The 25,893-nt window shown below is 38.9% G+C and overlaps 1 protein-coding gene across 7 annotated transcripts in view; it reads right to left on the bottom strand.

Moving 5' to 3' along the window:
- Positions 1-25,893, bottom strand: part of fat1a (FAT atypical cadherin 1a) — a 175,492-nt gene that overhangs the window by 107,095 nt on the left and 42,504 nt on the right. For all 7 annotated transcript variants that reach the window (XM_059989307.1, XM_059989300.1, XM_059989301.1 and 4 more), the window contains exon 3: positions 19,423-19,737. In XM_059989307.1, coding sequence (XP_059845290.1) covers positions 19,423-19,737 — 315 coding nt within the window. The remainder of the gene's footprint in view (positions 1-19,422; positions 19,738-25,893) is intronic.

The raw sequence follows: 25,893 nt of genomic DNA, 5'->3' as shown, positions 1-25,893 counted from the left end.
TCTCTGGCTAAAGAAATTCTTCATCTCTGCTCTAAAAGGACACATCTCTATTCTGAGGCTAAATCCTCTGGTCGTAAGACTCTTCCACCATAACAAGCATCCTCTCCATATCCATTCTATCAAGGCCTTTCACCATTTGATAGATTTCAATGAGGTCACCCTTGATTTTTTTGAATTGCAGCAAATACAGGCCCAGAGCCATCAAACGGTCTTCATATGATAAGCCATTCAATCCTGGAATCATTTTTGTGAACCTCCTTTAAACTCTCTACAGCTTTAGCACATCCTTTCTAAGATAAGGGGTCCAAACCTGCCCACGATACTCCAATGTTGAAGCTTTTTATAAAGTTTCAACATTGCATCCTTGTTTTTAAATTCTAGACATCTTGAAATGAATGTCAACATTGCATTTGCCTTCCTCACCATATGCTCAACCTTCAAATTAACGTTTACAAAATCCTGCACAAAGAATCCCAAGTCCCTTTGCACCTCAGTATTTTTTGTATTTTTTCTCTATTTAGAAAACAGACCACACCACTTCATTTCTTCTACCAATGTGCATGAAAGGGTACACTTCCTGACACTGTATTCCATCTGCCACTTTGTTGCCCATTCTCCTAATCCAAGTCCTTCTGTAGCCTCTCTCCTTCCTCAAAACTACTAGCCGCTCCACCTATCTTCATATCATCTGCAAACTTTGCAACAAAACTATGAATTCTGTCATCCAAACCATTGACATATAATGTAAAAATAATTGGTCCCACACAGACCCCTGTGGAATGACACTAGTCACTGGCAGTCACCCAGAAAAGGTTCCCTTTGTTCCCACTCTTTCCCACCTGCCAATCAGCCACTGCTTTATCCATACTATAATCTTCCCTGTAATACCATGGGCTCATAGGCTGTTAAAAACAGCCTCAGGTGTGGCACATTGTCAACGGCCTTCTAAGAATCCAAATACACTACGTCAACTCATTCTCCTTTGTCAATTCAGCTTGTTATTTCTTCATTGAATTCCAACAGATTTGTCAAGCAAGATTATCCTTTGTGGAAGCCACACTGACTACAGCCTATTTTATCGCATGCCTACAAGTACTCTGAGATCTCATCCTTAATAACTGACTCCAATATCTTCCTAACCACTGAGGTTAGATGAACTGGCCTGTAGTTTCCTTTCTTTTGCCTCTCTTCCTTCTTTTTCTAGTCTTCCGGAACCACTCCAGAAACTAGTGATTCTTGAAAGATCATTACTAATGCCTTCACTATCTCTTCAGTAACCTCTTTCAGAACCTTGGAAGGTAACCCATCTGGTCCAGGTGACTTATCTGCCTTCAGATCTTTCAGTTTCCCAAGAACCTTCTCTCTAGTTATGGTAACTTCACACACTTCATGACCTCCTGACACCTGGAACCTCCACCATACTACTACTGTCTTCCACAGTGCAGACTGATGCAAAATACTAATTCAGATTGTCCGTCATTTCAATGGCCCCATTACTAACTCTCCCACATAGTTTTCCAGTAGTTCGATAGCCACCCTAACTGCTCTTTCACACTTTATATATCAGAAGAAACTTCTGGAATCCCCTTTAATATTATTACCTTTGTATTCCATCTTTACATTTTTAAATGACTTTTTTCATTGCCTTCTGTTAATTTTTAAAAGCTTCTCAATTCTCTAACTCCCACTAATTTTTGCTCTATTATACACCCTCCCTTTGTCTTTTGTGGTGGCTTTGACTTCTCTTGCTAGTTACAGTTGTGTCCTGCTTCCAGAAATTCCTGCCACTGCTGCTCTGCCATCAGCCCTGGCCAATTCCTCTCTCATTCCCTTTACTCCACTGTAATATTGATACTTCTGGACTCTAGACTCCTCTTTGCAAATTTCAGGGTGAATTTGATCTTACTATGATTACATACCCCTAAGTGTTATTTTACCTTAGGCTCTCTAATCAATTTTGGTTCATATATAACACCTAGTGCAGAATAGCTGATCCCCTAGTGGGCTCAACCCATGAGCTGTTTTAAAAAGCACCAATCTGTTCTCATTCTACCTACACATTGAATTTCCCCATGACTACTGTAGCTTTTAGCATTCATTTCTATCTCCCATTGTAATTTGTAGACCACATCCTTACCACTGTTTGGGAGTCTGTATACAGCTCCCATCAGGGTCTTTTAACCCTGCAGTTCCTTAGCTCTACCCACAATGATTCACCATCTTCCAGCCCTATGTTTCCTCTTTGATCCATTTTTACAGAGCAATGCCACCCCTTCTGCCCTCCTGCCTGCCCTTTCGATTAACATGCACTTTGATAATAAATTTACTTTGAACTGGAAAGACAGACATTGATAAGGAAATTCACTATCATCTAGCACAGCTTTGACAGGTTAACAGAAATGCATTTGAAGATGAAGGCCTCAGATCTGAAACAAAGTTCATAATGTACCAGGCAACTGTGATCTTCTCCTCGTATCAGCTTCTCAGACTCGCGATAAACATTCCACTGCAGCGGAAATATATCATCAGTGTAGTTTATACAAAAATCCTCCAGTTACGCTCAGCCAGTTACACAGAGAAGGTCATATCATTTGCACACCTGATACCAGACTACCAAAACCAAGGCTTTATTCTAAAGTCTATGGTGGGACTAAGTTACCTGTTAAAAGAGGGAAAAAAATTCAAGAATGTGCTCAAAACTAGCTGGAGCACGTGCAACATTCCCACTTACAAAACCTCTGGCCCCGGGTTAATCAAAGTGGAGGAGCAACGTTAAGGGCAGCTTTGAGAACCTTAAGTCCATGCAGGAAAAAATACTAAAGGAGTCTTAAATCAATGACAGAAAGAGTGAAACACTTCTCAAACTACCCAGCTGCCAGCACAATCTGACAGTTATTGCCTCATCTGAGGAAAGGCCAGTTCGGAACTCATAAACAGAGTGAGAGCACATCATCTGCAATCCAGGGGGACTTTCTACCGTAAGAGGAGTGTCCTTACTTCTCACAATTACACCAAGGAGCACTATGATCTACAGCACAGGTCACAGGCCAATATCATTTAATGACAGAAAGGCTGGCAGGGAAGAAAGAAGTCCTCCCTGCCAAGAAGTTCTTAACCACTCAAACCAAAACTGGGACTGTCTTTAGTGTGGCACCGGGTGGGATTGTTAATATCAAGATTTCTGCCTCTTTTACATGATGTATGACAGTTCTCTTTTTAGAAGATAATTTCCATTTTCCCACAAAGTACATCAAAGTAACTGAGTACCCTCGGACAAGAAATTATCTTGGCCCTTAGACTTCCAATTAGGTCCAACACCAAAGCTTGCAGCTCATTAATCCTTAATACTGATACATGGGCAAGAGAAGTAAACATGAGATCAAAAGAAGCCCCCACAGGTTCTGAACTTCCAACATCAATTTTTATCAAACTGGATTCAAATACTGTCAGAGCAACTCGAGGATCAAGTATTTAAATTCTTTGGTTGTTTTTCATAAATCAGGACATGAGAGGGTGTTTGACCCTAATGATCCTTTCCAAAGGCATACTACATGAATTACAAAATGAACATTAAAGAAGTTGAAAGTGTTTGAAGCCTAAGTCAGATGGCAGCTCAGGAAAGAGAACAAGTAGTACTGTATATCAGGTCATGGTCTCTTTCATAGAACTGAGAGAGAAACAAAACAAGCTAGTTTTCAGCAGCAGAGGAAGCAGAAGAGGAATGGATTGAATGAAGGAAATGCTTCTTGTAGGTTGAGACCAGATTATTTAACATTTTTGATGGAAGCTTATCATGCTTCTTTATCTGGATAATGTGCAATTATTCACGAGACTGTGGGACATGCCGACTATTCAATGGAAACAGCAAAAGTGAGCCATAATGGTGACTAGCATACTCTTGCTAACACACAATACAGAGAAAGGAGCAAAATGGGCTTCCAGCTGTTGCAATGACATGTTTTGTCTCAGATATTCCCTTCTCTGCTACAGAAACTAACTTGCTTTACTCATTTTCTCAAGTTCTGGCAAAAAGGTCCAGGTGCCGAAACATTTATTCTTTCCCTTTCCATAAATGCTTCCTGATTTACTAAGTGATTCTAGTGATTTCATTTTTACAACTTGAACAGTACCTTCCAATTCAGCTGATAACCAGGGCCACTGCACTAGTGCTGTACAGAACTGTAAAGTATCTTTGGAAACAGTTACCAGGGCATGTAATACTGAGGTCCCCCTTACACAGGGGTACAATGTAAGGGAGGGGGGGTCTACTGGTTCAGATGTTATTAATCATGTTTTTCCCCAATCAAAAAGGACAAATATAGATTCTAGAAATTAAACAGATACCCTGAATTCAAAAGTGAAAGGGGACCATGGATTGGTGAAAGGATTAGAAAAAAAAATGGAGGGCTACATAGGAGGGAAGCATTAGACTGATCTTAAGAGTAGGTTAAAGGATCAGCAGAACATGATGGGCTGAAGGGCCTGCACTATACTGCAATGTTTTATGGCCTATGGAAATTGCCCATGGTATTTCTCCATACCATGAAAAATGAACCAAGACTTCTGTAGTCTCTTTCCAATGGGAAAAAAATATACCATATCAAGCTTGTAGCCAGCTTTCAAAGTGGAACAAACACTAATCAATGTTATGAGACCAGTGGCTCCACAGTACTACCAACAATAAAACCAGATGCTGTCATCAATATTTAATAAACCAAAGTCAGTCCAAACCAGAACTATCAAAGTAGTCTTTACAAACAAGGAAAAATTAAATTAAACTTAAAGGTAGTTAATAAAATTTCAGAAGGCATTTCACTCCACAACAATGAGTCTCTTGAATTTGACTCCTTTCCCTCTGGCAGGCTGATCCCCAGTGATTTTAATACGTTGGGTCCCAAATCTACCACTTCCTCCACGCACAGGCAGAGAGTGAGGAGAGGGTGTTGCTCAGGACCAATTACCACCAACAATATAATATGTTGTGCACTTTTATTTCCTTGCTAGCTAGAATCTTCCTCCAGTACTAAAAAGAATATACGGGACCACCCAAGCCTTATTTCTTTTCTCCTCCACATTTTATACGTATTACACTCATAGAGGTCCGCTTCCTTGTCCTTAAAAATATTTCTAACATAAGGATTTTAGTGAAATATCCTACAACTAGAAACATAGCAACCCAGTACGATGATTTCAAGGTATTGCAGAAAATAATTTCCATTTCATTCAATGTCAAGAAATGTCAAGAATAGCTGTCAAGATTAATTCAGGCCTGCAGTTTTTCTAACACCTCCAGTTCACAATGTAATTTCACCCATGGTTATTTAAAAATATACTAAATTATCCATCAAGTAGTCATCACATTTAAAAGCTTGATTTCTACAAACAAATGAGAAAAAGTGAAGAAGCTTCTTTGCTACTTAAGAGAACATACCTTACACTTTATTTGTAATGAACATAATAAAGAAATATGGTTGGTTATGTTCTGGATGGCTTCGCCTTCTTCCAGTTTGCTCCTGTACTAATACTTCCTGTCCAAGAAGAGCACAGAATTAGAACTGTCTTCTTGGTGTACTAGGCGTACTGTCAACAGGTACCTGACAATCTCTACAGCACAATTTGTAGAGCATTTGTAACAAATAGATCTGCAGGGACCAGCTTCCGACAAGTCGCCCATTTCTGGCACCATTTTGGTCTGAGCTTCTGCACTACGTCCATCTGCAAGTCTGCAGGTGATAGTGAGCTGCATCGCAAATAATGACGTCATAGTACAGGAAGGCAATCGAGAGCTTCGTGAGGTCATGACAACATCCTTTCTCTCAATCTCACAAAAGGAACTGGTCACTGACTTCAAAAAGGAGGGGGGTATACCTGCTTCTGTCTACATCAATGATGTGAGGTTCAGCGCTTCAAGTTCCTAGGTGTGAACATCAACAAAAGCCTATACTGATCCATTCATGTTGGTATCACAGCCAAGAAACCTCTCCAATGCCTTACCTCCTCCTCAGAAGAAAGAAATCTGAGATGCCCCTGTTGATTCTTACAATTTTTTATCGATGCACCATCAAAAGCATTGTCTCAATGCTTAGTAATGGCAACTGCATTGCACCTGACTACACAAAATTGTCCAGAGTTCTGGACACATCTCAGCACATTATAGGAACCAGCTTCCCCTCTATAAACTGTCTATACTTCTCGCTGTCTTGGTAAATCAGGCAACATAATTAAAGATCCCACCTATCCTAGACATGATCTTTTATCCCTTTTCCTATTGGGCAAAAGATTTTTAAAAAGTGTGGAAGTACGTACCAGCAGGGTCAAGAAACAGCTTCCATCCCACAGTTATCGCTCTTGAACAGACTTCTTATCTGACAAAATGGATTCTTGACCTCACAATCTACCTTGTTATGATTTGCACTTTACTTAACTGCACTGACTCTGACACTTTATTCTGCATTGTTATTGTTTTACAGTACCTTATTTTAGATCAATGCACTGTATAATGATTTGATCTGAATAAATGGCATGCAAGAGAAGCTTTACACTGTATTGTGCTACCAGTGACAATAAGAAGGCAATACCAACCAATGCCAGTTTATTGATTTGGAAGTCAGATGACTGATTCTAATAAACTAAGGTGATCAAGATGTTCTAATTCAAAAATGATCAAGACCCATCCAGGTTTGCATAGTGGAATGAATCCTCTCAGCTTTTCTCCTGGTAATGTCACAGGGGAAGGATTGTAGAAGATCCAAGGTTTTATAAAGCCACCTGTCGACACTCGTGCCAAAATGTTTGGAGCATAATACATGTGAAATTAAGCACAGTGCAAGGTAGTGGGATACCAATACCTACTACACTCACCCTAAAGAGGATAAGTACCACACCCACTGCCCCTGCTTTTGACATTGAATTGGAAAATCTAGGAATTTACTGCTTCTTTACATGTTGACAGGCTTCTTTTGAATAGCAAAATAAATTACTAGTCTGCAAGGTCATGAGAAAATCCCAGAAAATGCAGCAACCCAGTTCAAACAAGCCCAGATATAATTTGCAGCCTTCTTTTCATTTATTAAAAGGTCATGAAATTCATGCCAGGATGAATACTTGATCCCTGTTGTTTGAAGTTGCAGCTCTGTAAACATAAAACAGCAAGCAAACATAAAAATATAGCAAATACTGATCAATCTGGGCCATAAATAATTACTGGTAAGGAAGAATGATATTGAGAGGCTGAGCGATCTAACTTACTGTACTTAGCAGCATAGAGTTATTTTACAAAAATTAGTTCCCTATTTATAATCAAAGAATAACGAAATCAGGCAGACCAAATTCTAAGTCAGACTATCTGTTAGTATTGACTGAGTTCATCACAATCCCAAAGGTTCAATAGTGTCCAGGGTAAGGGCTGGAACACTGAAAAGTACCATTCCCTGTTCAGCATCAAGAAACCTCTGCAAAAACGTGCAAAGATAGCAAGAAATGATAACTTTCTCATACTCAGCTTATCCCAAAGAGCTCTGTCAAGTACCTCACTATAAAGAGGTCCAGTCACAGTTGTTACAAGACAGTTATTTTCTATTCAGAGTTGTCTCATGAACAGTAGTGTCATGAATTAAAACTTTGTGGAGAGTTAACTATCATGGAAAATTGTCCAGCTTTATCTGCACTGAGTGATTTGTCATTATCTGAAGGGCCGGTGCAACATCAGTTTAACCCTTCCTCTTGCAAGCCCTGTGATGGAAATCACACCATCCTGACTCAACATGAGGGCAAGTGTATCACTGGACAATAATGACATTATTGTATTAGATTAAAACAGTACATTAAGTCATTCCAATAGTGTCTACTTATGGAAAATCTGCAACAAATTGCCAGTGAGGTGAGATATTCGACATCAATGTAATTGGAAAACTCATTTCCAGAGGAAAAGGGAAGGGTCTTTGCAAGAAAAGAGATCAAGATCTGCAGGATCAGTTAAAAGACAAATATTCAGCCTGTAGATTAAGAATGGTTGTTAAAATCTTGTGTAAATTTTCATGACAGTAAACAGAATTAAGCCAATAATTTTTTATTGGAGTAAGATTTCATTCAATTTAGCAGAAAATGGCACATAAATGCGACCAGGCAGCATATTTGGAGGCAAAAGAATAGCCAATGCTTTGTTTTGAAACCCTGCAACATGCTCTCAAGATTATGATACATGGTTTTATTTTGCTCCAGATTACAATACCTGAACCTAATGAATCCAATTTTGTGTCCCAATCATTTATAAAAAACAAAATAACTAAGTAAAAAAATTGATCCAAGCAAAATTAATATATTACATACAAGTTAAAGCAAACACTTATCATTCAACATTGATGAAAAACAAAAGATGCAACTTAGGAAAAAAATTCATTATAAAAGCATATTTTCTCAAAACTTCAAAACAAAGCAACGAATCCCATCTTTTATGAGCACATTCCTATCAGCCAACCTGCATAAATATTCTGATGTCCATGCTTGCATACTTGAGTTTTTAAAATGTATCATTACATAGTTGGTGAAATGATGGGCATAAAGATCACTCCATATAACTGAAATATAAAAGGTCTTCCTGGGTGCCTTTGGGAGACCTCAGACTGCCCAGTCAAATCTGTATCTGTGGAACAGCTGGACAAATCTAGTCTCCTCTCCGCTGAACCTATCGTTCAATTTTAGCTCTACCCTCATTCCAACTATTTCAGTCCATCGGTCACTGAAATGTTCAGCTATGCTTTTGTGATGCTTAGCGTAACTGGTCTAATCCTCTCCCAGCAAGCTCCCGTCCTCCAACAATTAATCTATTATTAATCTGCCCTTTCCTGTGCTAAACAGTTCCACTGGCCAATCTTCATCATCTCAATGACCTGCAATTGCTCCTGGTCCCTCAATTACAGACCTACAGTACTATCATTTCTTCCATCTCTATTACTCTTCCTCGATTTTAGCCACTCTTAAAAATATCCCACTCTCTTCGATGGATCACTTGGCCATTGACATACACTATTAGTCATTTCCCGAACACACCTGGACTCCGTGCTTCATTAAACCCTTCTGGCTCTCAGCCTACTGTCACTTCTTAAAGTGCACCTCTGACCAATCAAACTCCTGATTTTGCACTTGCTCAGTGACCAATAATTCCTTAGTATCTGAGAGGTACCTTGGGATTGTTTTCTTCATTCTTCAATAAACTGAGTATGATCTACCATGCTGTTATTCTGTCTTTTCACCCTAAATCTATACTCCAATGAAGCCAGACTGCTTTCCTCAGCTGAACATAAGGCCTCAGAAGCAAATGAGTTTGGCAACAGCACGCAGTTCCCAGGAGAACAGGCTGCCAGCTTAATCTGTGTCAGCACTGCTATGCAAATGGTGCTCAACTATCACTCACTTCACAATTCCACAGAAATGGCTGATGTGGAAAGGAAAGGGTTTCATAATGAAGTAGTAGTAGCAGTTTTTAAAGGCTCAGTCAAATCAAATTTCATAGTCAGCATCATTGTGCATCATACAACTGGAGTCTACTTTCAGAACAATTAACATTCAGTTACATTTCAAGATAATAACATACTGATCTCATTAAATCACCATTCCAACCCACAAATAAACAAAAACAGAAATGCATTTCTTTTTCACTTGTAGTTTCACCCACTTTTGCAGAAAAAGAGGAAATTGCAGAACTTTCTGAAACACAGTCGAGTACTTCCTTGACAAACTGATAATGAATGATTGGGGACTACACCAAATAGGGGCCTGTGCACAGTGAAGTTAACTATATGAGCAGCAAATTAAGCAGAATTCACGTCAGCCAGAATTGAGTCAAGGAACAATCCAGATAAAGGGCTCCAAGTATTCTGCATTAGAAAGGCCAAATCCTGTAACTTGATAAAATCTGAAAGCCACTTTGATTTCACTTGATCCCACAATACCCTAACACTATGGCTGAGAACTCCACCATGAACACTATAGATGGCTCGACCCAAAGCAGAGTTTAAAATAATCTGACACTGGAGAGAGGCAGAAATTTCATACACACTTTTCATTTCTTTTAAAATAAGGCTGCAGCAATTCTATGAAGTGGATACTTCCAAAAGATGAAAAAGAATGCCCAGCAAATTAATTACAGCTCTGCAGCTCTTCTTTAATCCTAAAGGATTCAAACGCTGTATATAATACTTTCTTATACGAAACAACAGCTGCTACTCACATTACTGAAATACAAGGCTGTTCCTCAGGCTAATTAAGGCCTAAAATTTTCTTTGGTTTATTCAGTCTTCTAATTGTGCTATTTTTCTATCATCCTACAACCACTAAGTATAGTTTTTGGGAAAAAGAAATGATAAATCAGAGCCATCTATAAAACAGTGATGCATTGGACCTGACTGTGCTTGATCCAACCTTGTGCTCACTAACCCCCTTGATGATCTCCATGGCAACATTAACCTTTTCACAACCCCTGGTTCAATTGATCCAAAACCCTCACGGCTAAAGCTGCCCTGTGAAGTATAATGGTCCATATGTGCCAACTAGGCCTCGGGGGCGAACCACAAGCTCCCCACCCACGATTGCCCTGAATGCCTTGTAACTTTACCACCAAAGGTCTTTTCCAACTGCTGTTACATGATGTTGAAAGTACACTGACAGTGAAAGATGGATAATTAAATATAAAAACATAATCAGTATTAATTAAAACAATTAAGATTTCTGAATGGAAAATGAATCCATTACCTGACCTTTTTTGTGCTCTTCTGCATTATTAATCTAATTTATATGTATGTATGTATGTAATTGTAATTTAGAGTTAATATATTGCACTGTATTACTGCTGCTGCATAATAACAACAATGCTTTGTTTTATGTTCTGCTTCATGAATGACTAGGTGATTAAATTAAAATGCTGACCATTATTATAAATGAATAACCTTGCAATTCTTTCCAAACTTGTTTGTGAATGCTATAGCACAAAAGGTAGAAATAATTTCTCAAAGAATTTTTATTGCGTTACTACAGTATGTTCACAACAGTAGTCTTATTTCATCTGAACCTGCCTCAGTTAACAGCATTAAGTAATTGACAGTGAAAAACCATTAAGTGCACTAAATATTCATATATTCACATTTTATTTACAGTTTCTAAGTTTCTTTTGTACAACTTTTGTTCAAAGATCTGAAGTTTTAATCTGAAGAATATTTATAGAGATTAGCAGTGAGTTCAATTCTCAAGAATGCAAACCACCCAATCAAGAAAGAATTGTTAAAAACATCTGCTTTGATGGTCCCAATACATGGTAGCTGCACCCATTGGGAAAACAGACACCACATCTGATGACTGTCCTTAACATCAACATATGAAAATTCATGGACTAGAAGTTAATTTTCCTATTTAAATTCCCAGCATCTGGAACACCAAGAGGTAATCCACTGTCCCAGCAAAGGCAGTGTTGTGTGCTGTCGGGCCAGTTGAGTACAAAATTTCTAGGTTTAATCCTCAGTTAGTTTTGAGTGAACTGAGCTTGGCAGAAGGATACTGAAAAGTATAAACCTGACGCTAATCCCCTGTTCAGTATAGTGATTCCAACTGGATTGAATGTGTGGATGATGAGTGACACCGTTGACATCAAGTCAGAGTGACAAGCTCTGAAAAGTTCAATATTGCATTAATTCACAGGACTTTTCTTGCACCTAGGGATAGATTTATATATCAGCAAATATCAGATCTGTTTAAAAAGAAACCAAAAAAACAAAAAATGAACAGAAGATTTTGTTTGGAGTACCTTGAAATAGCCATCTGCAATTGATGCTATTGTTCCTCTAATTCCCACGATCTTGGCTTCCCAAAAAAAAGACATAAATTTACCAGAAGCATCAAAGAAACCAAAATGAACAGACAGAATTTGCAAATTCTTTTTTTTTAATTGAAAGGAAAAGAAAGCCAATAATGTTTTGGAGGCCACCCACATTCTGTTTTCTCCCTAGATTTATAAACAGTTAAGTTCTGTTTTCAATAAGTTCTCAATAAAGTCAGACCAGTCAAGTCCACATGGCTGAGAAATTTATGTCTTCAAACAAAAACAGGGCTTAAAAAGCTGGATTGCATATGATGAGTCCAGAAGTGGTTTTATGATCTTAATTAACAATATAACCAGTGGAAATGAAAAATACCAAGTAACTTCATGCTTTTAGGCAACCAATATTAACATAAATATTTATCTAACCAAATATTTGAATATACTTTTGATGCTTTACATCTATAAAACATACTTATTATATACAAGTTTATTTTTATTTCATAGATACAGTGGAGAATAGATCTTTCTAGCCCAACAAGCCATACCACCCAGCAACCCAAGTATTTTAACACTAGCCTAATCATGGGACAATTTTCCTGGCCTACCAACTGGTACGTTTTTGGACTGTGGGAGGAAACCCAAGCACCTGGAGGAAACGCGTGCAGTTCACAGGGAGAACATACAAGCTCCTTACAGACAATGCCAAAATTGCACTCTAAACTCCAGAACGCTCTGAGATGTAACAGTATCATGCTAACCACTACACTACCATGGCACCCTTATAATGTGCATCTCTGTTGAGAAGTGGGGATGGGATTATGAGTGGATTGAAGAATATCCATGTAATTAGTGGATAGCAACAACATGCACACAAAATTGCATTAGAAACAGAAAGCAGGTGATGTTAACAGGCTCCTGAGTGCCTATAGGAAAATTATTTCTCTTCTTGAAGTACAAAAATGATGGAGACTTCAGAGAAATAAAATTATCAAAATTTACAGTCGCCAAAAAACTCTGAAGTCTAACATTGAATAGATTACTAACTTAGTTCCAAAGTAAAACAGGCAGAAGAAAGTATCCGTAAACTTTCACTATTTGCACTAGAATTATATTAATGAAATCAAGCTTATGGATTTCCTCCAAGTGCTCTGAATCCTCCCTAAGAAGTGAGATTTAGAAGACAAAGTGGCCGCTATTAAAATTGCCTTGTGCGTTGGTTGAGTGGTAGAGGCTGGGAATGTGGGGTGAGCAAAATGGGATTAGCGTAGGCTTACAGTAAATTCATAAACATGATGCGCCATAGTGTCTAGGCTATGTGGCTCTATGATCTTAAAAAAATGTCATCCCTTTTCCTGTCTGGGGTGGTTAAGTACCTATACATCAATGAGGAAGAAACTTCACAAAAAACAAACAGAAGAATTTTCACAACAGTTCAGAAGAGGTTACGGCATTGAGATAAATGGTTAAATCAAAAAGATGAAAAATCATCTCTTGACTAGTTAGTGCAGGTTTCTAATATTTATCCAACTTAGTTAATTTCATAAACATTAAAATGTTATTTAAAGCTCCACTGACTATAATATCAGGCCAGCCAAAACAATAATTATAATTAATATGCTTCATTCCAAACACACGTTTCCACAAACAGAAAATTTAAAAGTTTTTTTTTGTAATTCAAATGTTTATTATTATTTATTCTTATTTTACAAAGCTATTGCAGAATCTAGTTAAAATTTCAAAGCGTTAATTTAATTTTCAAATGCCAAAATCAATTTCAAACATAACACACAAGCCTTAGAAATGCATATTGAGTAAGGTTACCAGACAAAGCAGAGCATATCAATTGTGGAGGAAAACAAATTGGCAGAATACCTTACGGAATCAAGCAATTTCATATTTTGAAATTAATTCAGACTTATAGGCATCACTGGCTAACATTTACTGCCAAAAACTTAACTGCACTTTAAAAGTCATTCTTAAACTACACCTCTCATAGTAAATATTTATTTGCAGGATGTGCTCAGCGAGGGCCTCTACGACGTGTGATATATGTGTGGGGTGTGTGACACTGGGGGGATCTCTGGAACAGAGGTGATTTCAAGTGCCTACTTGTTCCCATGGTAAAAGTAGCGGTTTTAGTAGATACTTTAGAAGAGCCCTTGGAAAGTTGCTTGAGTCACGGCAAACAGTACCTCTACCCCTAAAAGTACTCACCACCTTGAAGGTTTTCATGCTGTATTGATTTATAACATCGAATCACAGTGGATTTAATTTGACAGAGTTGATGACAACTTTCATTACCTTACTGCAAACTGTCGAGACACTGATCAGTTTGATTGGATTTGAATTCCTTTTTGTGAACAGGATGGTTTTTACACAAGACCGGACAGATGCCAGTGATATAAATGTACTGGAACCGTTAATCAAGCTTGTTGTGCACCACAGCTTAGTGTCCTCCAACTCACTGTGGAGTGATTTCAATAGGCTGCAGGGATCTCTTCTGTGATGCCAGGGATCGAAGAAATCTACTCTGCACTCCTATCTGAAGGCAATTCCAAATATTTCACCATCGCGTTTGTTCTGAATTGCCAAATATCATCTCCAGGTAAAAAATGTTTTCCTTCTGTTCAATGGTTCACCAACATTCTTGTTTGGACACAGTAAGATTGTGGACCTTTGATCAGATTCATGAGTTAACAGCTCATTAAAGTGTAACAACAGCTTACCATTCCTACAGGATGCTACCCAGATATAGTCATATTTACAAATCTACACCAGCTTTATGCACATCCTGTGCTAATCCAGACCGGTATTGTCGCATTCATCATTAAATCAGGGTCGGACTCTTGCTGATGTTGTGGCTTGTTTGGACATGGTGTAAAGACTGTGCTGCTATTGATTTTCCAAACTGACGGTGATCCAATTCTTCCCATTAGATACATCCCGTTCTATCCATCAGAGTACGACGGTAGTTCTACCTTGCAAAGTCATCTTCACTGACCACTGGGGATTGTATGTACTATTGTTATTATATGTGCTGAGTGTGACTGTATGTTCTGTGTTAATGTACCATGGCTCTGGAAGAATGCTGTTTCATTTAGCTGTATACACGTAGTTGGTTGAATGACAATTAAACTTAAACTTGGACTTCAACTTGAAACTACCTGTGCAAATCATCACTCCAAGACATTTCACAACAATCTACAATCTCAGTGCCTATTCCACGTGACATTAAAAATGAGGTAGCTGCATTACATCAAATGAGACAGGCTTGTAGGAAGTTAATCAGCTCTTTACTTGCTCATTTACCTCTTGATGGCATCACACTTCTACACTTCAAGGATGTCTGGCACCAATGTTGAGGCCACACCTTCTCAACTGTGTTCTAAAATCTTATCACTCAAACGCATGTACACGTATCCTGCAGGTGAGAGATAGGCCCAGGAACAGTAATGGAGGGACCTAGGATACCTGCTTAAAGGTAACCTGAGGGCATAATCAATGTTGTAGCAAGGCTTCAACAACATCTCTCACATTATCAGAACATACACAGACATTAACAAAAAGGACTCTGCTAAATTGATATAACTGAATGCATTTTAGCAAATCTGGTGATAAAGCTGAATGTAGCTTTATACTCATTTAAATTGCAGAACTCCTTCAACTAAGTGGCAATTAAGATGCAGTCACATTGCTATGGTCAGTTCACGTTTAGACTCGAGTTGGCAAGAACAGTCCCTTTCTACTGTGCTTCATCAAACCAATTGTATGTTCAGAACTTATATTTTTAAATGTCATCACCATTTGTCGTCCACTTTTTAAATTTTCTTATTTAATTAACTCCTGGTGTCTTAAATTACTAGTCTAACAATGCGACCACTGTACCATAATGCCCCAAGAGCAGTATTGAAGAGTTGCTGGTAAGCTAGTTAGGGAGATAGTTACTCCATAACAGGAAAAAGAACATGGGAGAAAGAATCCAGAACCCAAAGCAAAAATAATCAGTTTCATATTAATAAGCAACCCAAAAAAAATCTCCTGTGGAAAGGATCGTATAAACTATGTGCCGTATCTCTCCCTCTCTCATACACAAAACTAATTTACTACACAAGTGTTGATAGTTTTTGCTAAAGCTAGAAAACTGAAGAAATTATTTTGTCTTTTATTTGTATCAGCGAGGAAGTACAGGAGCATTAAGAGTCACAATCAATGTTTCAGGAAGAGCTGCTTCCCTTCGGCCATCTGATTCCTGAACAGTCCAAGAACCCACGAACACGGCCTCACTATTTTGTTCCCTTTGTTAACCATTTATTTTTATATATTCTTAATGTCATTTATAGTAAATTTTAAGTATTACACTGCACTGCTGTTGCATATCAATTGATTTCACAACATGTCAATGATAATAAACCTGATTCAGATTTTATACTGAATTTATTACATACTGCAAAAGATTTTCTTAAGATTTTTTTTGATTTATTCATTCATAGGATGTGCACTTGCTGTCAAAGCTGGTGTTTATTGCCCTTGTCTAATTGTTTCTGAACTGATGAATAAGTTGAGAGGCAATCATGGTAGTGATCTGGAATCAAATACCGCCACAGCAATTGAGGCTGAAGCTCTTGGTCACTCTTACCTAGATACAGTGGTGCCAGAAAATTTGTGAACACTGTCGAATTTTCTCTATTTCTACATAAATATGACCTGAAATGTGATCAGATCTTCACACAAGTCCTAAAACTAAATAAAGAGAACCCCCAATTAAATAAATAACACAAAAACATTATACTTGTTCTTTATTTATTGAGAAAAATGATCCAATATTACATGTACTTGTTGGGAAAAGTATGTGAAACTCTTGGGTAATGCCTTCTACAAAAGCTATTTGGAGTTAGGCATTCCAAACAATAAGATGAGATTGGAAGTGTGGGTTGTGGAAGTGCCCTACCCTATAAAAATGACACATAAAGTCAGGTACTGACAGACCCTGCTCTTCTCAAGAAAGATCTGTTTATGTGCACTATGCCTTGATCTTATACATCACTGAGGATCTCGCATGGTCTGTACATACTGGCTGTGTGGTGGAAAAGGCACAACAGCACCTCTTTCACCTCAGATGGTTGAAGAAGTTTGGTATGGCCCCCAAAATCCTAAGAACTTTCTATAAGGGCACGATTGAGAGCATCCTGACAAGCTGCATCGATCTCTGGTATGGGAACTGCACTTCCTTCAATCGCAGGACTTTGCAGAGAGTGGAGTGGACAACCCAATGCATCTGTTGATGTGAACTTCCCATTATTCAGGACATTTACAAAGACAGGTGTGTAAAAAGGGCCCGAAGGATCATTGGGGACTCGAGTCATCGCAACCACAAACTGTTCTAACTGCTACCATCCAGGAAATGCTATCGCAGCATAAAAGCCAGGACCAACAGGCTCCGGGATAGCTTCTTCCACCAGGCCATCAGGCTGCTTAACTCAAGTTGACACAACTGCATTTCTATGTTATATTGACTAACATGTCGTACATATTATTTATTATAAATTACTATAAATTGCACATTTAGATGGAGACGTAACAAAGATTTTTACTCCTCACGTATGTGAAGGAAGGAAGTAATAAAGTCAATTCAATTCAAAACATCTTTCCGAGTACCTCAGAAGAAGAACTGTAGAGATACATGAAGCTGGAAATGGCTATAAAAGCATGACCTGAGTGCTCATCAATCCACAGTTAGAGAAATTGTCTCCAAATGGAGGAAACTCAGTACTGTTGCTACTCCCCCTAGGAGTGGGCATCCTGCAAAGTTCACACCAACAGCAATGCTGAAGGAGGTGAACAAGAACTCAAGCAAAAAAACCTGCAGAAATCTCTAGAACTTGCCGAGGTTTCTGTTCATAGGTCCACCATAAGAAAAACACCAAACAAGAATGGTGTTCATGTAAGGACACTCTGAAGGAAACCATTGTTCTCTAAAAAAAATTCCTACACACCTCAAGTTTGCAGAAGACCACCTAAATGTTCTACAACGCTGCTGGGACATTGTTCTGTGGAAAGTTGAGACAAATGGTGAACTTTCTGGCAGAAATGCACATTGCTATGTTTGGTGGAAAAAGGGAACTGCAGACCAACAGCAAAACCTCATACCACAAACATCATAGTTTGCGGCTGCTTTACTGCCTCAGGGCATGGGCAGCTTGCAAGCGTTGAAGGAACAATGAATTCAAAATTGTACCAAGACATTTTATCGGAGAATATCAGTGTAGCAGTCTGTCACCAGGAATTTAATTAGAAGATGGGTAATGCCTCAAGATAATGATCCAAAAGACAACAGTAAATCAATAACAGAATGGTTTAAAAAGAAGAAAATTCATGATTTGGAATGGCAGAGTCAAAGTCCTGATCTTAATTCTATAGAAATATTGTGCAAGGACCTGAATAAGCAAGGAACCCCACCAACATCACTTTTGTAAGGAGGAATGGCCTAAAAGACCTCCAAGTTGATGTGTAGGTCTGATCAACAGTTACCAGAAATGCTTGGCTGAGGCTATTGCTGTACAAGGGGGTCACACCAATTATTGAAAGCAAAGGTTCATATGATTTCCAACAAATACATGTAAAATTTTGTATCAATTTTTCAATAATTAACAAGTATACATTATTGTGGTATTTATTTAATTGGGTTCTCTTTATCTAGTTTTAGGACTTGCGTGAAGATCTGATCACGTTTGAGGTCATATTTATGCAGAAATAGAGAAAATTCTACAGGGTTTACAAACTTCCTAGCACCACTATAAACCTGAATTGCAGACTTACTTTGATACCTGTATTTAAATTCCCCAGATGTTATGGTAAAATCTGAACACGCTCCTGAACAAGGACTTGGGTTAATCTTCTAATTTATTGACTTAACAAGTGGTGCTACTATACCTATCCACCATCTTAATTTCAGATACCACACTTGAAGGCCACTGACATCCTCAGGTTTAAAAGGCAAAAGGCAGAGGGGAAGGAAAACTTAAGCTTCGACTCCAAATGACTTACATTAATGCCTGTGGCAAATTGGAATGAGGCTGGGTGGTCACAATATGTTCCATTTAACTGATCCAGTGGAAACTGTAAAGTACTGAATTGAGGATGTTGCCATGGAAGAGGATGATCAATTAATCTGGTGACCTTGAAGCAGTGGAAAATATATATATTTTTTGTATCATGGCCGTAATCTGCAAAGCCCTCTTTTTGATCATTTAGAGGGGCGAGGAGCTCTGCAATTATGGGGAATATGAAAGGATAGTTTAATTTTACATAATGCCATGGAACTGAAACCACAATCGAATGGAAAACGTTTTATATGTGGTGAATAAAGAAAACTAAAGAAAACTAAAGAAAACTAAAGAAAACTATGAACCAGGAAGCTTAAACACTTCAAAAGAAGGAAAAAGGTTCATGAAGCAGACTCCGTAACTTGCTATTCACAAAAAAAACTTACCAATTTTCTTCAGGTACATTGCTTCCATTGTTTCTTCACTTTCCCATCTATTTCTAACACATTCGCCAGATTAACACACTTGCTATCATCTAGCATGACAGCACTATCCAATATTAACACTTACCAGTCTCCTGATTTATGGTGAAAAAACCTTGCGGATTGCCACTGGTAATTTTATAGCTCAGCCTGTCACTTGATCTGGAATCTGGGTCAGACGCTTCGATCTGTACAACGGACACATCTTTGGGAGAGTTCTCCATGACTTCAGGGTAATAAACTGGCCGAGATGTCTGTGGAGCATTATCATTAACATCCTCAATTTCAATATACACTTCGATGAAGGAGAAGAGAGGTACAACTCCAAGATCAGTGGCATACACTGTGAGCCAGTAATATGAAGCAGTTTCGTGGTCCAGAAGATCTGCTGTCCTAATTATACCTGCACAGGGAACAGAAAAAGTAATGACGCATTTAATGTACTGAGGAACGCTAGGCTGATAACAATACTTCTAAGGAATATAGTAAAGCTTTTATCTGTTTAATTACACAGCTTTTATACTGATATTTTGCTAAAGTTTGACAATTATTTGTAGATTCTTCCCTAGTTTAGAATCCACATTATTAAGAAATCAGTAAAAATCTGCATTTAATAGTTGTTCAGCCTTCTTGGCCTCACATAAAAAGATAATTTAAATATTTTTCACATATCTTTCCCCTGAAATAGATCCAAGTTAATTAAAGTGAGATTTTCTGAGATCAAAGGAAAATTGAAGGTCATCTGCTGCTCGGATAACAAACAAGCCAAAGTGCAGCCGAGAAAGATAAGCATATTGCACCTGAAAACAAGATTGATGGATGGCGGGCAAGTACCAGGTGATGGAGGGGTGAAGATGAGAAAGTGTTGGGAAGAGAGTCACGAAGAAAGATCTGAACCCAGACAATATTCCACATTCAAAAGTGTTGGAAAAGGCAAATGATAAATTTAATATTAAATCAACCTGTCAGTTGAAAGGAGATATTCTCCAAAGAAATCACCCAATACACAGTTGGTTTCTCCAAATCAGAAGAAACCACAGTAAGAGCACCAAATGGAACATACTAAATTAGCTTTCCAAAACAAACTGTTGTTCACGCTCAAAGATACAGGACTATATGCTGAGGAGCGGACTGAAGCTCTACAAAGTCACAGTTGGTTACATGAAGGAGGTTGGACTTAAGGCCTAAACACAAGTTGTTCTGCAGATTCAGGAAATCCAAAGCAACACACACAAAATGCTGAAGGAACTCAGCGTCTCAGGCAGCATCTGTGGAAATGACCCCGAGTTTCAAATTGCCATCAACTTAACTGCTTATTTCAGTCCCATTCCAACAATCCCCAAAGCAAGCTCAAGGAACAGCCAGTGATATAGCTGGAGTGGAACAAATAATCAAGCTTGTTATGGACCACAGCTCAGTCACCTCCAATCCACTGTGGATCGATCTAAATTGGCTACAGGAATGACTTCTGTGAGGCCAGGTATCTAAGAAATCTACTCTGCACTCCTGTCTGAAGACAGTTCCAAATGTTTCACTCGTGTGTTTTGTTCTCAATTGCCGGATTTCACCCCCATTGAAAAATCTCTTCCTCTGCTCAACGGTCCACCAAAATGCTTGTTTGGATAAAGCAGCTTTGTGGACCTTTGGTCAGATTCATGAGTTAACAGCTCACATAGCTTAACACTCCCACAGGATGCCACCCAGATTAAGTCATATTTACAAATCGACACCAGTTTTAAACACATCCTGCACTACACCAGACATGTATTGTTACAGTCACAAAGTGGAACCTCTGAACACTAATATTTTCAGGTTGTATATTTTTGTTTTAATTTTCTTTCTTCCCATGCAGTTCACTCCCATGTTTTAGGTCAATTGCTCCCTTGTTTGCTTTGACCCAACTCCGCCAAGGATGACCCAAGGCCCAACAACAAGAGGAACCGGGTCGGGCATGGGGCTAGCAACCCCATCGCATAAAAACCCAGTGCTACAGAAGCTCCGGAGACCTCATCCCTGGGAGAGGAGGGATCTTCAAGGACGGCCTACACCTCGGAACACTTAAGGGACTGGTCCAGCAGCGAGGACCCTAGCAAGCTGCTGTCGGTGGACTATGCCTCAACGGTGGTAATGAGTTTATGTCAATAAGTTGCTTTCATCTGTAACCACTCCCTATGTTCCCTTCACTTCACTGCAAAATGAAGCACACTCGTTTTCTCACTTTCCTAGTTGTGAAGGGTTCTTCCCCCCCAACAGAACTGTTAATTTTTTTTTGATCCGCAGTATCTATAGCTTTACTGCTCTAACTATGAGGATTGTTTGAAAATGCATCACTCACACTATTAAAAGGTTAATCTGCATCACTTTAACATAAAAATCCTGTAATGCAAAAACAGGATTTTGCATTAGGATCTCAGCAGGCAGTAAAAATACGCTTTTCACTTTGCAGTTATCATGCAGCTGTTTTGAATATTTTTCAGGGAAAGGCAAGAAAAATTACTTTAATACATCAGTTATAATTCAGTGTATTGTCAGCTTATATAATTATTTAGTTGTCTTGCAACTACTGTGTTTTATCTGCAGAAGTCGAGGTGTATTTTCATGCAGATTGAAACTGGCCCAAACTAATTATTTTAGGAAACAATTCTATTGGGGAATTGTTGGGGAGCATTAGCCAAGCTACTGTTGTAATGTAAATAAACAAGAATTACATTAGAACTTCAGCATTTGAATGCAGAGGGGTTTTTATTTTGTCCTTGGGGCATACAGAATACTTTCAAGAAAGTATTTTGCTCTCCGGAGAGAATGAGGGCTCAGCTGTGGAGATGCATTGGAATTAAATATACTCCAGACTAGGTAGACAGCAGACCAGTCCTCCCGAGAACATTAGGAAACTAGTGGAATTTTATCATTATCTTCATGCTTATTTCCAGATAGATGATCAATCATGATCTTATTGAATAGTAGAGCAATTTTGAAGGGCTGAATTAATTAACCCTCTTCTATGCATCATTTTTTAAGCATGCCACAATCATCAATTTTACTGACTTTCAAGTCATGACAGAATGAATTGTGGGATGAAACTCAAAGTGGTTTGCAGCTAATTTGATGACATACAGCCTGCAAGGAAGTAGTGGGTACCGCACAGTCCAGCACCAGTAAAGCTCACCACAGCACTGAGCACTACATGGATCATTGTCACTGCTGAAAATTGATGGCTCCTCCATTGAGATCGTTAAGAGCACCAAATTTCCTGGTGTTCACTTGGCGGAGAATCTGACCTGGTCCCTCAACACCAGCTCTATTGCCAAGGAAGCCCTGCAGCATCTCTACTTTCTGCGAAGGCTGAGGAAAGTCCATCTCCCACCCCCCATCCTCATCACATTCTACAGAGGATGTATCCAGAGCATCCTGAGCAGCTGCATCACTGCCTGGTTCTGGAATCACACCATCTCGGATCGCAAGACCCTGCAGTGGATCCTGAGGTCAGCTGAGAAGATCATCGGGGTCTCTACAGACATTTACACCACACACGAATAGAAAACTGGTTGGCAGATAGAAAGCAAAGGGTAGCGGTGAATGGGTGTTTCTCGGAATGGCAGGTGGTGACTAGTGGGATGCCACAGGGCTCGGTATTGGAACCACAGCTGTTTACCATTTACGTTAACGATTTGGATGAAGGCATTGAAAATAACATCAGCAAGTCTGCTGATGATGCTAAGCTGGGTGGCGGTGTGACATGTGATGAGGATGTTAGGAGAATTCAGGGTGACTTGGATAGGCTGGGTGAGTGGGCAGATACTTGGCAGATGATGTTTAATGTGAATAAGTGTGAGGTTATCCACTTTGGGAGTAAGAACAGGACGGCAGATTATTATCTGAACAGTGTAGAGTTAGGTAAGGGAGAAATACAAAGAGATCTAGGAGTACTTGTTCATCAATCACTGAAGGTGAATGAGCAAGTGCAGCAGGCAGTGAAGAAGGCTAATAGAATGTTGGCCTTTATTACAAAGGGAATTGAGTACAAAAGCAAGGAAATCCTCTTGCATTTGTACAGGGCCCTGGTGAGACCACACCTGGAGTATTGTGTACAGTTTTGGTCTCCAGGGTTAAGGAAGGACACCCTGGCTGTAGAGGAAGTGCAGCGTAGATTCACAAGGTTAATTCCTGGGATGTCAGGACTGTCTTACGCAGAGAGGTTAGAGAGACTGGGCTTGTACACACTGGAATTAAGGAGATTGAGAGGGGATCTGATTGCAACATATAAGATCATTAAGGGATTGGACAAGATAGAGGCAGGAAATATGTTCCAGCTGCTGGGAGAGTCCAGTACCAGAGGGCATGGTTTGAGAATAAGGGATAGGTCATTTAGGACAGAGTTAAGGAAAAACTTCTTCTCCTAGAGAGTTGTGGGGGTCTGGAATGCACTGCCTTGGAAGGCAGTGGAGGCCAATTCTCTGGATGCTTTCAAGAAGGAGCTAGATAGGTATCTTATGGATAGGGGAATCAAGGGATATGGGGACAAGGCAGGAACCGGGTATTGATAGTAGATGATCAGCCATGATCTCAAAATGGCAGTGCAGGCTCAAAGGGCCGAATAGTCTACTTCTGCACCTATTGTCTATTGTCACACTGAACCCGCAAAACTAACAGTATTGTGAAGGACCCCACACACCCCTCATACAAACTCTTCTCCCTTCTTCCATCTGGCAAAAGGTACCGAAGTATTCAGGCTCTCACAACCAGACTATATAACAGTTTCTTCACCCAAGCCATCAGACTCCTCAATACTCAGAGTCTAGACTGACATCTACATCATTTATTATTATATTGCAATTTGTCCTCTACTGTGTCTATTGTCTTGTTTATTAATTATTGTACTGCCCTGCACTGTTTTGTGCACTTTATGTAGTGTTGTGCAGGTCTGTAATCCAGTGCAATTTTTATGTTGTTTTACGTAGTCTAGTGTAGCCTTGTGATGTCTCACATAGTCTAGTGTAGTTTTGTGTTGTTTCATGGGTCCTGGAGGAACGTTGTTTCGTTTTTAGTGTGTACTGTAGCAGCAGTTTATGGTCAAAATGACAATGAACTTGACTTGAAAGCAGTATCCATCATCAAAGACCCCCACCACCCAGGCCATGCTTGCTTCTTGCTGCTGTCATTAAGAAGGTGGAAAAAGGAGCCTCAGGACCTACATCACCAGGTTCAAGAACAGTGATTTCCTCTGAACTAGCAGGCTCTTAAAACCAGAGGGGATAAGTTCATGCTCCTATCACTGAACTGGAATCACTTTCAAGGACATTTCACCTTATTTGTTTATGACTATTACTTTTCTTCCCTCTTTCTCTTGTATTTGCATTTTTTTGTTTTGCTTTCACATTGACTGTTATCTATACGTTTGGTTGAAAGGTTTATTTTATTATCAAAGTATGTATGCAGAATACAACTCTGAGAATTGTTTCCTCCAGATAGCCACGAAACAAAAAAAACCATGGAGGTCATTGAAAGAAAAGACATCACCCCCCCCCCGCCCCCAACACATGAACAAAAACGGAACAGAAAAATTAAACTCACAAACCCCAAACCCCAACCCCCCCCACAAAAAAACTAACATATCAGCCACATGGGGAAAAAAACAGCAAGAGTAATATCAAACCCACAAACCCCTCTCTCACACACACAAAAATCTAACAGACCACCTGTGCTGAAAAACACCAACAGGAACATCAAATCCCAACCCCTCACTTGCACAAAAAAACTAATGTTATCACCCCACCGGGAAAATGGAAACAAAGACATCAAATCCCAACCCCCAACATGCCAATCGGCAACAAGAAAGAAAACACAGAAAACTTAAAGAGTTGGATGTGGCCCTTCATTAGTCTTGTCGTGTTTCTTGTATTTACTGCAATTGCCTGTAAGAAAATTAATTTCAGGATTGTACCTATCTATATACAGTATATACACACCCACACACAAGAAAAAACATTTTAAACTATAAAACATTTTTCATATTAAAAATAACCATGGCATTAAATTGAGCCTGTGAAGTGCTCTACTTCAGTCACTATAGCTAATTTCCTTTAATATACTGTACATCCTGTGGTAAGGTGGAGTTCATTGCTACAATCCAGGAATGTGATTAGTTTGGTTTGCAGTCTAAAACAGAAACAGGCAAGTCTGCAGTCTGAGCAACAAGTCCCAGAAATAGCTTGAGGCCCTGAGAGTGGATCAGGCAATTTAGCTGCTGCAGTAGATATCCAATATTGCAGAATCCACAATGTGACCATATAAACAGGACCTTAGCTTTGAAGGAATTTAAAAGAGATATTGTCCAGATTACTAATCATTTGGTTTCATAATATTTCTATGACTTAAAATGTTATGACATAACTGTCTCTTTTCCTTTATTGTAAGACAAGTTAAACACAGTTCATTGGATGTTTAAAGTAATTAATTAGAATGAAAATAGAGAAAGCAAATAAATATTAATTTACAAATATTTAAATATAATGAAAAAGTAGATGTATGATAGATGCTATAGCTAGGGCTGATTCACTCC

The sequence above is a fragment of the Hypanus sabinus genome, chromosome 14 (assembly GCF_030144855.1).
Source record: "Hypanus sabinus isolate sHypSab1 chromosome 14, sHypSab1.hap1, whole genome shotgun sequence".
NCBI classification, from domain to species: domain Eukaryota; kingdom Metazoa; phylum Chordata; class Chondrichthyes; order Myliobatiformes; family Dasyatidae; genus Hypanus; species Hypanus sabinus.
The sequence above is the reverse complement of the archived record's forward strand: the minus strand, read 5'-3'. Positions and strand labels throughout refer to the sequence as shown.